The sequence below is a fragment of the Laccaria bicolor genome, genomic scaffold, assembly GCF_000143565.1.
Source record: "Laccaria bicolor S238N-H82 LACBIscaffold_76 genomic scaffold, whole genome shotgun sequence".
NCBI lineage: Eukaryota > Fungi > Basidiomycota > Agaricomycetes > Agaricales > Hydnangiaceae > Laccaria > Laccaria bicolor.
In genome coordinates this window covers 71767-87782 of record NW_001889947.1, presented here as the reverse complement: position 1 = coordinate 87782, position 16016 = coordinate 71767, and the positions used below count along the sequence as shown (strand labels likewise).

At 47.2% G+C, this 16016-nt stretch overlaps 1 protein-coding gene across 1 annotated transcript; it reads right to left on the bottom strand.

Annotated features, from left to right (window-relative positions):
- Positions 1 to 3727: 3727 nt before the first annotated feature.
- LACBIDRAFT_335096 (uncharacterized protein) lies at positions 3728 to 5607 on the bottom strand (the record flags this gene model as incomplete). Its single annotated transcript, XM_001889953.1, has 3 exons — positions 3728 to 4873; positions 4954 to 5464; positions 5552 to 5607. 3 exons carry the CDS (start codon positions 5605 to 5607, stop codon positions 3728 to 3730), a joined length of 1713 nt encoding a protein of 570 aa, XP_001889988.1.
- Between the last annotated feature and the right edge of the window lie 10409 nt (positions 5608 to 16016).

Sequence of the window (16016 nt, the reverse complement as noted above, 5' to 3'; positions counted from 1 at the left end):
GGATGAGGAAGACAAAAAGAGACACGAAAGAAGCAGAAGCGCTGTGTGTACAAGGCACTTTAGGGCGGGTTTGCTCTGATTCTGAACCCGCCCTAAAGTGCCTTGTATATATAGCGCCTCTGATCAGCTTCTTTCGCGTCTCTTTTCTTTCCTTCTGCACTCCCCTCTGCCCATGCCATATTTACGCCGTAGCTACACCCCCCTTGTATAGTTAACCCCCTTGTATATACTTGTTCTTACTTACATGTGTGTAGAATATTTCATTAATTTAAAATGATACACCCTCATAAAAATACAAAACCAAATACAAAAAACTTCCCTTCTCCCAGTGTGACTTGCAGGGGATAAAATACCTTACAAATTGTTCAGGTATCCCTTATGCATAACTTGGCAGCAATAAATTAGTATTTTTTCGATCTTATTGCTGCACAAACACTGACCAAATAACATGACGGGTATTGCTACAGGTACCCGCTAACCCCTGCCACGGGTACGGGTTTGGTGAGGGTTGGGAATATCAAACCCGTACCCTTACCCAAGTGTACCCTTACCCGTAACCCGCATGGGTTGCTAAACCCGTGACAATCACTACATATGCCACGATGGCGAGGACGCATGCGCGACGGACTCTGGACCTGAGGCCCAGTGAAAATTGACCCTGTGCAGATCGGGTTTCTCCGGATCAAATCGATATATTTGCCAATTTCCGGCCATCTCCCCTGTTCAGATCGGGCTCCACCGATCCATTTGGCCATTTTTTAGGGTCGATTTTCACTGGGCCTGAGGGTCGAGGCACAAACGTTGAACAGGAGTGTTTCGTTCGCGACTGTCCTTGTCACATGTCACCCGGCCTGAGGGACCCCCTACTCAAAACCACATACCACCCTCGCAAATTGGACTCTTAACCATAGCGCATCCGCGCCCAAACCTTCTACCCCAAGGATGTCCTTTATAGACGATGCTGCAGCAGCTAGCACCATGATCCGCACTCGACCAGATCCCATGAACAGGAGGAACTCTTGTATTCTCCACAAGTTGTCTACACTCAGGCGCTGGTGGTCAGTGCCAATCAGAGTGGCCTTGCTCATCCAGTGCTACGACCACATTGATAATCCTAGCCCCTCTAGCCAGATGTTGTCTTCCTGATGCTTGGGAGTGGTCGCCTAGTAGAACCTATCTAAGAAGACGGCCGGGCCTGTTAGGGGGGTTCTTTCCTTGCAGGAAATGGGCCTAACTGGCCAATTCCTATATATAAAGTGCGTGTTATACTTTTTCCAACATTATGTAACCATGATACCAATGTAATGCGGATTGATAGGCGCCAAACATCATTGAGGATGTTATTATCATTGTCATGCAGACAAGATGCGCCCATATCTCCTTGGCGGAGAGAACCACAAGCTTCTTCTTCCCTGTAAACAGGCTGAACGCCATCTTAGCTAACTCTTCACTCTGTAGTCACCCCTGCGAGGCTGCGATATTTCAAGTTCACCGTAGAATCACCATCATTCCTTCTTCACCATCATTTCTCCAGCAACTTGAAACATGGCTACACGCCGGCCTTTAAAGCTTTACCGGTACCCATGGTCTCTTTATCTACTGCTCTCGGTAGGAGACTGCTTTCTGGATTGAACGTACGTTCGGCTTTAACTGCTATATCTTGCTATTCACCTTACTGAGATCTTTGGATTAGGACTAAAGGCATTCTCCACTCAGCATTTCCGCAACAGTCTCAGTCGTCCCGAGCTTAGGGAATCCGATACCCCACTACCCACGTACTTTCGTAGAACTGCAGTTTCGTGATATGGCCCAGCTGTGTTCCCACCACACCATACAACAACGACGCCGTACTTATCGCCAAACTATCCTGCACGGCTTACGGCGGACGGTAATCGCAAGAACGTTGACATTGATGCCTCTTTCCGTGATTCCTGTTCGAGGTCTGGCTTTTCCGCGGCTTCACAGACACGGGTGATTCATCAACGATTGATGGATTGGGAGCGATTCACTGCGAGCGAGAACAAAGCGAGAAGGTGAATAGGAGGGTTACCATTACCGTGAAATACTATTGACGCGATTACAGTAGCCTCCGATATCACACTTCTTTCCGAGGTTTGGCAGGAAATGCCAACGTCGCCTAGATCAGGGTATGCACCCTCATCCAACCTTCCCAATCCAAGGTCTATAAAATTTAAGGACGCCAATCTCTTTCTTTTCGCCGCCTTATCTCCTCTCGCTTCCGTCAGATTCAGCCGATGTAGTAAGTACATCCAAGAGCACAAGATCCACTCCAACCGAAATTTAAGCCCAATTTAAGCCGAGGATCAGCGACGATTTTGATTCTTTTGGCTATTCTGCGGTTCCACCACATCCAGCCTATGTCGTCCCCTCCAATCAACCCAACTACGAGCTATATCCATCCACAATGCACTCGTGTGCATCACCCTCCTCTGCAGTGACGCTGAGCGTCTCACCTTCCTTCCCACTTCGACAAGTCTGGCCAACGTCGATGGTTGGATAGACTTCAGATACTGTGTATGTGCAGCCGCGATGGCTTTTAAGCGGTGATGATTGGCGCGGGTGGACGTTGGAGAGGGCCAGGTCTATGTCCATCGCCAGGCTCGCGAAGCTCGTGACGCCACCATACGTATACGCAGCCCAAGCCCGTTCGACGCAATCCCCTCCCCTCCGAGCACTAAGGGGCCGTGAATGCGAAGACTCAACGTTTCTTTCCGGGTTCGGTTCAACAGCCTTCTTGGAAGAACCTTGAACCCTCGAAAGAATGGAAGACAAAGGGGTGGAGAGGACCCGTGTTGTCTTCGTGCGCCATGAGTCAACACTGGATCGTAGATGTGATGTGGTGCACGGTAACCGCAGAAACGATAGCGACTCACTCCCAAATCCATGCTCGACGTGGCGGATTATTACGCTATGCCGAAATACTCGATACATACCCCCACCCTCACCGGCATCGCTGCCATTCTAGAAACACCCATGTTTCGAAGGGACCCTCCGATCAGAAGAGGGAATACTCCCATGCCCTTTCCGCACGGCTGAGGGGTGTGGTGAGTCTGAGGAACACATTATGCCGTTCTAGTAGCCTGACAACGATCAGGTGAGCCTTTCATCTCGACTCACTTGGGGAGCAAAAAGAGCTGACCATGAAGTTGATTAATTACAGGTTGATGTCAATGAGCTCGCGTCTGAGCGCGTAGATCTCCCAGCCGCTCGACAAGATCCACGAACAGGAACTCTTGTATTCCTTATTTCCTAGGACGACACCTTTGTCACGACCGTATGCTAGCTGGTCTCCCTTCTTCCCCACATTTATTTGTCGGGGTTTTGACATCGTTCGTCAGCTGGACCGCCCAAGCCAAAAACCGAATCCCAACTATCAAGAACCTTGACAAGTCGAGCAGCTCCTCTTCCTAATGGTGGCTCTTCATTGTGTTGATTTGGTAGATGCTAGCTTTGTAGAAGAGCTGCTCAAGGCGTTGCGTTGATGGGCTGAGATTGTATTGGTTTTAGCACAAGGTTCATGCTGGATTGTTGACGATATAAATGACACTGCGATGGGAATGAATAACCCCCATGGGAGCGCGCCTGCATATTGACATACACAGAAAACGAAGTTTGACCCCACTCCCATCACAGTTGAGTAAGTGTGATCCCAAACCTGTCTACGTTCAGCGCCTCCAACCGAGTCCAATCCTCCGTATGACATGCGTCAGCGAAAAACCCTATGGCCGCCGTCCTGAGTTGCATGATGGGGCAACTCGGTCCTGGATAACCACCTCGACTCAACCATATCCGCGACCTTTCCATCCTGGGCTGAAATGCATCCCCACAGCTTGATGGTCGTGAGATTCGGACAGATAACCTCCGGGGTGTTCTCGACCAGTTGGTCGTCCCCACTGCCCAGAACCTTTTCTAAATAGATGACTGGTGGTGTATACGTCAACTGCCTGAGCACCTCATCCGTCACGCACAGATGCTTTTCGTGATCTTCCCTGATAGACAACGAACCCAACGACTTCGATATCTGCGGATATGCGAGGCACTCCGCTATCTCTTCCGCGGAGATATCGCACTCCTGAATGATGAACTGCTTGATGGTGCAACCTGAACGTAGGAGAAATGCGAGGAACTGAGATTGTGGCCAGCGGCAGAACATTCCAAGGGCAGTGGGTAAGACCCCGTCCGCCTCGGAGAGCGAGAGATCCTTCAGAGCTGGTAGAGTGACTTGGTCGAAGAGAGCTGCCAGGTTGCCTGCGGTACTTAGATAAAGACGTTCTAAAGTGTTGTGGACAAATAGGCCATCGTCGTTACCGACCGGATACATGGGAAGAAGGTGTCTCAGTTCCAGAGATTTGAGATGAGGACAGATCGCGAGAAAACCAAGACCCTCAGACATAGAGATGTCGAGGCCCAGCGAGAAGTGTGTGAGCTGCTCCCAGGGAAAGGCAAGCGTCCTGTATGATTCCCAGCTCAGCCAGCTAATGGAATGCAGCCGTGGTGCGAAGACCATCATGGATTTAATGCGGTCCACATCTTCTTGTGCCCACGAGTAGCAACTTTCGTCCAAGTATACCTCTTCAAGTAAAGGATAAGTGGTGTCCATGGGGAGGGAAGCCAACCTAACTTTCCCACGCAATGCACGGTTATACCTCAGACGGACTTTCCGCCATCGAAAGTGATGGGGAATGAAGAGATCGAGCATGGACGCGACTGGTGATTCAAGGTACTCAGAGTTCGTATTGCCGTATAGTATGATGGGCGGGTTCTGATCAGCTCGTGCATGGCTGCTGCGAAAAAATGAATCTCTTTCTTCAATAGAGAAAGAAAGCGCGGAGGAGCCAGAGCGCTCAATCCACTTTTCAACGGTCCGTTTGTCAGGGTAAAACACCCCGTCCCGTATCTCGACCAGTATCAAGGACCATAATTCGGGCATACCGAGTGCAATATTCTTCCAGAAACGCCAGTCAGAACATTTGGAGAAACGTAAGTTGGGGATCGGAGAAAATGCCTGTCAGAGGCCCAGAGGAGGAATAGGATACGAATGATCTCTGGGGGAACCTTGCGTATGGGCGACAGTTGGTCACGATGGAGATCCAACTGCTCTGAGATGTCTTTACGTTGCTCCAAGAGCCGTCGCAGCTCTAGTTGGCCTTCCTCGATTTCAGGTTTGATTTCGTCGCAAGTTTCGCTGCGATTCCTGAACCTCGTGTTTGAGATCTGCCCCTCCAATCCACCTTGCAGCGATTGCAAATCGCATTCTACGTTAAACATTTGTTCGCCAATGTCATCAAGGAGAGCTTCGCCTCTGTCGACAGTGCTGCTCAAGGCCGCCAACAGGGCGTCTGCTTCGTTTCGCTGCTTCATCATAGTTTTCAAGGCTTTCTGAGCAATTTCCTTCTCAGTCTCGAGTTCGACGATGATTTGCTTGTGGTTATAGCAATACCTTCTAGTCGTGAGGCAGTATAGAGCGCTTGAACGATGGAGTGACACTGGTCACGACCAATTGGTGACTCCCGGACTATCTGTTTCTGACAGGGAATAGTCCCACTTCCACACCACTGAGGGGTATTGTGAGTCTGAGGAATACATTGTGCCTTTCTAACAACTTGAGTAACACCTTGAAAGGACTGAAGTCAAAACGTGAGAGAAATCATGCGCTTGGGGAGCAAAAAGAGCTGACCGTGAAGTTGGTTGATTACAGGCTGATGTTAATGAGCTCAAACAGGCGTCTGATATCCCCTTGTTTGCGGGCCGCCGATACAGGTGAGCAAGCAGGAGTATATAGGGTCATGCATCCGAGCATATTCCCAAAATTCCGAATGGAATCCAGCAGTCGCCCAATCAATGATCGCGGTCGCTTTCGAGCCAAAAAATATTCCTTGGGAAGAAGTGGGGGCAACACATTGACACGAATATATTGGCACAAAAATTGTTGATGGTCGACAAAGTCTGACACGCTGGAGAATGCTTGTGAGGCGCCCTCCGGGGTGACCAGGACTCGTTGCGATACGAGCCACCCGTTATCGACCCGACGACAATTGGCTTGAAACGCGACGTGACCGTTCGTGTTGTCACACAGGTCCCCCACATATTGTCCTCCACCGTAAGATATGCAGCCCTTAATCGCGGATAAGGGGAATCAACAAGAAATCGCATTTCTGAACCTGATGATGAGACTAATCCAAAGTCAATGACGCTAGATTTGAGGTCTCATCGTCGAGGGTTCCTCGTCAAGCTTTTGTTCCCCAAGGCCAAAGGTGAACTTGAAGTGCCTGTTACCGTCCTCCATCAGAAACTCATGGAAGTCGAAACTCCTGCATGTATAACACCTCTGGCAAAGCCAACAGCTTAGACTGAGGTGAAAGTTCGGCCACCTTGAAGTTCAATTGAAGAAAAGACTTCTCCACGAACATTGACGGTAAACCTGCTGGGCTCAAGCTTGGGGGCCCACAACCAATCGTTTTGCTGCGATGCAGCTGTTCGGCGCTTTGGTCGACATGCTTCTAACCCATTCTCGCAGAGGTACAAAATGTATTGTGTGTTTTGACAGGGCAACTTCATTGAATCATTCCGGCGAATTCTGCTAAAAAGTATTAAAAAATGGGGACGTACTTATTAATCAATACACGCACCCTGTGTTCGCTACTTTGCCTATTCCCGTCCAAGCCAGGGTGAAATTCTTCATCAGGATAAAGATGCCAAGTCATCCCCTCGTCTTGCTTCGCCTGAACCACGTACTCCATATACGCTCTAACCTGAGCAATTGAGCGCCAGTACTTCTTCTCGTTAGGAGCGTCCAGGATTTCAACAGCCGTCATCCCTGCTGGTGGGTGTCTCGTACCCCCAAACTTCCGGAAACTAAGGTTGTCTACACCGGGAGGAGAGTACTGGCAGTTTTGAGCTGAGCACGCTCGTCGACTACCGCCCATTCATTGGGATTGAACCTGAGCTGTTGAAATTTGACATTAATCGCACTTGTTGAGAGAATTCCTTAAAGAATGAAAAGCGTACTGGGATGGAATGAATAAAACGGAATTTGCCTCTCAGTGGGACTACCATATAGGCAAACACAAGTGCGCCGGATCCAAGATACTGCTCGCTCCTTTCCTCTCAACGCCTTGATCGGCGAGCACGCGCAACACCGTTTTGCTGCAATTCCACATTCGCAGCGAAGAAGCCTATGGTGGTAGTGAATGATAGGTGAACGCTGGGTGACGTTCTAGACAACTCAGTCAACAAGCATACAGCAAACACGCCACTCTGGCTCATTCTTCCTCATCATCCACCGTCCAACATGGCCTTGAGCTGCACCACAAAACTTTGAGACAAATGTACGTCTCTTGAATTTTGAGCTGCTTTCTTACAATGTCAAATTGCTACCCTCAGAAAGCGCGTGATGATCAAGTCCTGCTACTTAAATAAGGCCTATTCAGAGGCCACCACTCTGGAAACACACACAAGTGTTCGTACACAACCAGTACGTTGGTGTAAACCAGAACTCCTTGAAGCAAACCCACCATAATCGCATGGCTTTGACCCTCCTTCGCACTCCCTCGCCCCTTCAGATCCCAATCCCGCCATCCGAGTTTACATGGCCGACCTAGTGCCAGTCATTAAATTGAAGCACCCTCGTCAAGATATCAGTGAGGTTTCAACCGCCTCTGCTTCGACCGCCTCTGCTTCGACACCATGCAGCTGTTCGAGGAAGTTGTCTGCACGCAGGGATGCTGGTGTAGAGGGAGAGCCTAGGACGCGACCTCGATTTCTCCAGCCAAAGCCGCACGAAGACGTAGCCCATCTTGGGCCAAATCACGCAGAGTGACGACCAGGGACCGAAAATGGGGAATGCAAGAAGACACATGGCTGAGGGACTCCCGTCCCGGCCCTTCCAATCATCCAAAGTTTTCCTTCCGCCTCAATCCCCCATTCCACTTCGAATCCCGTGTCTTCCGCCTCAACTGCTTCTCCCCCACTTCAACTCTATCAACCCTTCATCCGGACTCTCATCCAAACTTCCTTGTGCGCTTCGGACAACATAAACTCTGCCTCATCATGTCCGCGTGATCGCCACGCAAAATCCTTCCTCCACTGTTAGAAGTGATGCTGGGTGTGCGCCGCGCGCGGCTGAGGGTGTTGTGCTTGATTCCAGGCTTCCAGTGAGGAGGTTTCCGTGGACCTGATTGACGTGAAAGGAAGTTGAGATTCACAAAGTTGGACTTGGGATACAACCTCTACTCCACGCAATACGCATATAATCACTCGGAATTGGGAATCACCTTTTTGTTGTGCTTCTCAAGCCCAATCTCGGACGGCGGATGCAAACGAGAAGCACGGATGTTTACGCGGAGCATGTTCGTCCGCTAGACCGTTGCAGGAGCGTATCTTGCATAGTAAGGTTGTTGCTTCTTTGGACTCTTCGACATCGACTTCATCTTCGAGGGCGCCATTCACTCCTGCTACTGTGGCGTGGCCTTGTCGAGTTCGTCTTCGACCCCCACTTCGCAGTTCAACTTTGGATTCTAAAAAATGGAAACCAGCACGGCAGACTACGCCCACAAAGCAGCCACCACCGGCTCCCTCTACCTCTCCACCATCTCTGAATACGACCTGTATTGGCACTACGTCCCGGGCCTCGTCTGCGAAGGCCTCTTTCGCATCTTCTCAGCCTCGATGAGGAAGGCCCCAGCTCCTACTCTCAAACTCCATGGGCCTCCATGACTTTCGTGAAGATGTCGATCAGCAACGGTATTTCTGGCCCCGAGAGGTTTTTGGGAAGGAGGAGTATGGGTTTAAAGAGATAAAAGACCTTGATGAGCATGCGACTTTGTAGACAGCGACGTCGGTGCAGAGTGGCTTCAAGTGTGCGGAGATTTCGATCTTGCGCCCTTCACGGTGAGTTGTTTCTTGCGCTTCGCGCCTTTTCTGAAGCTGAGTGTTCTTGCCGTTAAGGACATCGTGGCGTTCACCACCATCTGAATTCTTGACCACTGGGCGGGACATATCCTTCCCTCACCAAAGTTGGCCCTTGGTTCAAATGGCAAGTGTGAAAGTGGTGTCCTGTAAGGTCTTACGGTTTTACGGAAACTTCTTGATTTAACCATGAATCGAAAAGTGAAGTTGTGCGTCATCGAGGCCGCCAGCAATGCACTCTTCGGTGACATCTTCTCTAAAGTGACAATGTTTGTGGGAGCCCAGGTTCAAAACCGAGCACCTTTCCTGTATTCCAAGACACATTGGGAATAGTAGGTTGCTGCCCAGTGTGGAATCGATAGTATATGCGAATGAAGCAGGCTGTCCCTTCCCATAAGCCGTGGCTGCAACTTGTTACGTGTTAGGCACTGCCAGCCAGGCGCTCATACAAATTAGCATCTTCACTCTGTACGCACTACTTGTGAGTTCTTCTCGAGCTCTTTACCTCGTACGAAGCTGATCATTCTAGCTATAAAGAGAATCGTCCCCCACTTTAACTCTCACACTCTCGCTAATCAGTCGCGACAAATCTTCACCTCAGAAGGGATGTACAACTCGCCGCCCATGATCGGCTTGAATTGCGGGTTCGTCGTATGTAACGGCCTACACCCTTTTGAAGTGTTTCACCAGAATGACGTGTCCAACATGAGGGGGCAAACTCGTGCACCCCATCGCTGTCATAGATTACAAGCAGGACATCGACGTTTCAAGTCGAGGTGGGTCTGTTATATCCGTTCTCACTTGTCTGTACGCTTACCAACAACAGACTCAAGATTACGACGACGGTCACGACATCCAATGGTCCGGACAGTTCAACGAGCTGAGATGGTAAGCCCTCATCGACGGGAGGTCTTCATATCTGATTTATCACCATTCAGGCTGCCAGAGAAGCGCTACTCACGGACTGACCAACCCAATTTCAACGAAGGGTTTCTCACCGCCAGCTTCAAATTCAGTGCCCAGAACGACGTAGACGTGCGGTGCTGCCTAGTGCGGAACGGAAGAAGCTGGTCTGTGCAGTTGGGTGCGTCAAGTGTGATGTACGGACTATGCATACTCATCTTGGCTTTTCTATCAGGGCAACAGGAAATATAATTTGGAACGTTGATTTTGGTGAACCACCTCACCAGCTACAAACCCTTGTCTGAGATTGGTTGGAAGGACTACACCAGCCATGACATCGGCAAACTGGAACCACAAAACCTTCGCATTTAGGACTTGAATTGGATTGAAGAGTCGGAATTGCAGGGATACGTTGTCTATGCCTATGTCGCATTTCCCTAAACCCTTCCTGCACAGATCGGCCCTACAATCCTGCCACTCGACAGGAAGGTCATGTGTAATCACGTACGGCCTTTTCCGCTCGAACACAAATTGCAAGGTCATTGTGAATGGTAGTCATTCTCGTTTGCAACTATCTCTATTGTAACTCGCGTAATTACTGATTCCTATTCTGGAACGCTGGCAAAGGACGACCCGATTGAACACTGCTTTCAACGTTTCACCGAACGAAACCACTCCGACTCCTTGAAACCCAGGATTAGCAGCCGCCAGCTCTGTCCGGATTCACGTTTGTTCGAGTTTGCATCGCAGGGGTATTCTTGCGGAGTCCCAGAGACAGGTGCTTCGAACTCATGCCACTGCTGGATCTCGAATGGCGACTCGAAGGGGCATTCACCTAGAAACAAAACTTCAGGGAAAGTTAGCCTGGAGTTTGTACTCACCCTCTCCCTCGCCGTTTGGTTGATGTTCAGATCTGGCAACGAACTTGCGATTTCACGATCGTCGTGGGCAGATTGTGTATACAGTCATTCACCGGTCACTGAGTCACACTGCTCAGTGAGTCAAAACACTTTTCCGGGGTCAGTTCTCTAGCTATTTCTTTAATTCTTTCTCCGTTGTGTGCGCATATATAGTCTTTATAGTAATCCCAAGTTTCTAAGCTGTAGCATGTTTTGATCTCTTGATATCTGCAGATAAGTGCTCCTTCACCATAAAACTGAATATTATCTGAGTGATCTTGGCCCTAGATTTCGGAAAAGAGCCATTTTTGTTTTATAATATCTTAAGGCATTCAATAAATATTCAATTACAAGAGTTTTGAGCTGAGCTGATACTCCAGTGAACCAAAAACCACTGAATGGACCAAATCACACTTGAAAGGGGGAAGGTCACATTCTGTCACACTTGCCACAGACGTCTGACGAAGCGATGGGAAACTGAAGTGACTAAGCAAAATGCCCAAATTAGGACAGCGTGACATCTGCCTCATTGACTGGTTTCACACTGATCTTCGTTGGCAGCACTGATAACATGCAATATACTATTCAACAACGTGAATTTGAGTTTATAACTAGGTATTACATAGGGTACGATGTATGCGCACACTTCTCTCAGTTCATAATGTCCAAATCCCTTGTATTTAAAATTTTCAACGCCATTCTTTATTTGGGTGCCTCATTGACTGGTGAATGACTGTATATTGGAGATTGAGTCAAGGGAATAAAGTTGTACGAACGGAAGAACGAAAAGCGAGTGAGTGACGTCACTCCTCGTGACTGATCAGCATAACCAAACAATACACTGCCCACTGTGCTTATCTTCACTTCCACCATCTCAGGCATCCCAGCGACAAATGTCTCTTTCCAATGTTGAATCCCAAGCCGCAGAGGATATAGAAAGACAACGGTCACGAGCACGCAAACTTCGAAGCTTCACCGACCGCTTTCGCGTCCTCATCATTGGCCGCGCCAATGCAGGGAAGACAACCATCCTCCAACGAGTTTGCAATACAATGGAACAGCCGAAAATTTTCCATCCGGAGGGTCATGAGGTATTCTATGTTCTAGACATCATCATCTATCATTATTCATGGGGATAGATTGACTTGGCCAGGCTCAATCCAACTGCACAGGTAATGTGTATCTACACTCCCTATTACATTTTACTGAAGATGTAGCAGAGAGGGGAGCATGATATTGAGAATGAAATGATTTTCGAGAGTAATACGGCATTTGTCTTTCATGACTCACGTGGCTTTGAGGCAGGCAGAACATCTGAGCTGGATAAAGTTAAGAACTTTCTGCAAAAATGTTCAAACAAACAGAACCTCAGGGATCATCTGCATGTGATTTGGTAAGTGACTGAGTGGTAACATTAAAGTGCATCTGAATACATCCTGTGTAGGTACTGCATCCCAATCAATGACGAAGCCAGGCCAGTTACAAGGGCAGAGTTAAATTTCTTCAATGAGTGTGGGACTGGTAGAGGTGTGTAAACTATTGATAATCTCTTGAATTTCACCTTTCCTTTTTGTGCACAGTTCCTGTTATTGTCCTGTTTACAAAGGCAGATATGCTTGATGCCCAAACCATTAAACGCCTGGTTGATACTGGAATGGATGTTGATGATGCTGCAAATAAAGCTCCAGAAGAGTCAGTTGCCACATTTGAAAAGAAGTTTGGTCAGGAACTCTACAAGAAAAAGTATCCTCCCAAGGATCATGTGTATTTTCGAGGTATAACAAACTCATTTGCTTGTAGACAATGGATTAATTGCATTTAACAGACATGCAAAATTCCACAAGTAACTGCAGTGAACTGCTGAGAAAGACAGCAGCGACCTTTTCAGATGATACACTCTTACAGCTGTTTCTTACAGTGCAGCAAAATAATGTGGCTCTGTCAATTGAACATGCAATTATGAGGTAGTTGTTTCACTTTGGATTATATTCGGCTAAATTGCTGATTATCTGGAATAATAGAGTTGTGTTCCCAGATCAGAAATTATTCAAAAGAAGGAGAGAGTGGAGAGAGATGGTTGCAGAAATATTGCATTACTTTCCACATATGGTATGTGAACCTTATTTAACTATATGGCTTTAGAACAAAAGAAGATATTTAAACAGGTGGTAAGCCAACATCCAGTGGGTTTCAACTAGATACTAATGGGATCATGCTCTGGGTTTTGAATAGGATGTAAGTCAGGATCTGGCTGGCCCTTCCTGCTTGTTGCTGACAAGAGCATGCTCTGGGATTTGAACAGGCTGTAAGTCAGGATCTGGCTGGCCCTTCCTGCTTGTTGCTGACAAGAGGCTCTGGGTTTTGAACAGGATGTAAGTCAAGATCTGGCTGGCCCTTCCTGCTTGTTGCTGACAAGAGCATGCTCTGGGTTTTGAACAGAATGTAAGTCAGGATCTGAGCTGGCCCTTCCTGTCTGTTGCTGACAAGAGCATGCTCTTGGTTGAACAGGATGTAAGTCAGCATCTGGCCAGCCCTTAATGCTTCTTGCTGACAAGAGCATGCCTGGGTTTTGAACAGGCTGTAAGTCAGCATCTGGCTGGCCCTTATTGCTTGTTGCTGACAAGAGCATGCTCTGGGTTTTGAACAGAATGTAAGTCAGGATCTGGCTGGCCCTTTCTGCTTGTTGCTGACAAGAGCATGCTCTGGGTTTTGAACAGAATGTAAGTCAGGATCTGGCTGGCCCTTCCTGCCTGTTGCTAATGGAGAGCATGCTCTTGGTTTTGAACAGGATGTAAGTCAGGATCTGGCTGGCCCTTATTGCTTGTTGCTGACAAGAGCATGCTCTGGGTTTTGAACAGGATGTAAGTCAGGATCTGGCTGGCCCTTATTGCTTGTTGCTGACAAGAGCATGCTCTGGGTTTTGAACAGAATGTAAGTCAGCATCTGGCTGGCCCTTATCTGCTTGTTGCTGACAAGAGCATGCTCTGGGTTTTGAACAGAATGTAAGTCAGGATCTGGCTGGCCCTTACTGCCTGTTGCTAATGGAGAGCATGCTCTGGGTTTTGAACAGGATGTAAGTCAGCATCTGGCTGGCCCTTCTTGCCTGTTGCTAATGGAGAGCATGCTCTGGGTTTTGAACAGGAGGTAAGTCAGCATCTGGCTGGCCCTTCTTGCTTGTTGCTGACAAGAGCATGCTCTTGGTTTTGAACAGTATGATGTAAGTCAGGATCTGGCTGGCCCTTATTGCTTGTTGCTGACAAGAGCATGCTCTGGGTTTTGAACAGTATGTAAGTCAGTCGATCTGGCTGGTCCTTCCTGCATTGTTGCTGACAAGAGACATGCTCTGGGTTTTGAACAGTATGTTGTAAGTCAGGATCTGGCTGGCCCTTTCCTGCTTGTTGTTGACAAGAGCATGCTCTTGGTTTTGAATAGCCAGTAAGTTAGCATCTGGCTGGCCCTTATTGCTTGTTGCTGACAAGAGCATGCTCTGGGTTTTGAACAGAATGTAAGTCAGCATCTGGCTGGCCCTTATTGCTTGTTGCTCACAAGAGCATGCTCTGGGTTTTGAACAGAATGTAAGTCAGCATCTGGCTGGCCCTTCCTGCTTGTTGCTAATGGAGAGCATGCTCTGGGTTTTGAACAGTAGGTAAGTCAGGATCTGGCTGGTCCTTCCTGCTTGTTGCTGACAAGAGCATGCTCTTGGTTTTGAACAGTATGTTGTAAGTCAGGATCTGGCTGGCCCTTCCTGCTTGTTGTTGACAAGAGCATGCTCTGGGTTTTGAATAGCCAGTAAGTCAGGATCTGGCTCATCCTTTCTGCATTTGCTGACAAGAGCATGCTCTTGGTTTTGAACAGAATGTAAGTCAGGATCTGGCTGGTACTTCCTCTGTGTTGCTGACAAGAGCATGGCCTGTGTTGTAAATAGAGGGTATGTCTCAGCCTTCTTTTCATTTCATTTTGCTAAGGGTGATGAGATTGTGAGTTCAGTTGTAGAGCTGTAAAAAAATATTTATGAAACTCTACTTCTTCAAATAGGATGTGAGTATTTATTTTTTTGCAATGTTTTTTTTTAGCCTAGTATCAACTGAACCAATTACTATTTCTAGGTGAAGAACATCCTCGATCATACAGACTGGTCCTTAGTAAACCTTCACTGTGTAAATCTTATTCAATATTCCGATGACAACATGATTCTACATAGATTCACAATACCAAATCCTTCAAGGACATTGCCTTTCTATGTATTGGTGTGTCTATTCTCATTTATGACCACTCTATCATAACTACTATTTTACTACTCAGTGACTGCTATCATTGCAGAGCACTCTTTCTTTCTGTGGAAACAGAAGCCTTCACAGCCTTGGGTTCCCTTTGAATTAGCCATTCAAAAGTTCAACTTGTCTGCCGACTTGGCAAAAATTAAAACTGCCATCAAGGAGGCCTCTCATTTGAAAACTAAAGATCAAAAACAGGCACTTGTAAAGATTGCTATGGACAATCGTCTTCGTGAGTTTTCAATCTCCCAAGTCTTCCAATGTCTTTCTCTCATTTATTTGATTTTAGCTTTATAACAGTTTTGACCTGTCTTCCCAGAATTTCATAAATGCAGCACATGTCTCTAGTTATCACCATTATGATGCACCTTTTGCCTTATTGTTCTCAAAAAAACATATTGTGTCATTTAAACAAAAGAAAGTCAAGGTTGAGTCAAGGGTGGTAATTTTAAAGTCCACAAGCTTTTCATGTTTCCAAGCTTCCTTTGAGTTGTATTCAACATAAAGTAAACCCAATGGCTCACACTGGACACATGACAAGATAATCTGCACTGAAATACTCTAAAAATATCTTTTGAAAGTTCCTTATTTTTTTTCTGTTTTCTAGTAAGAAACATGTAATACATCTACAAAGATTGTTTTCAATAAATGAAGATTAAATACTGTTAAAAACATATAGAAACTTACTTGAAAGATATTGGCTTAATTTGAATTGTCTATATACATACAGTTGAGTGCAAAAATAATGAAGGTTGGTTCATTTTTCTGGTTCTTTCTAAGAATTTATTGTACCTCAAATGTATTTGTGTATTCTTTTACATTATGTAGTTGTGTTACACTTCCCTTGGTATGGACTAATTTCAGTGAAAGCTGGAGCCTTGAGGAGGTTTTTATTCTGGAGGCCATTTTTGGCATCTGAAAAAAAAAATATGCGCTAACTGGCAAGGTAGCCAGAACATACCTCTGGTCAACCTGAATGAGCCTATCAAAGAATCAGTCAAAAATACTGAGT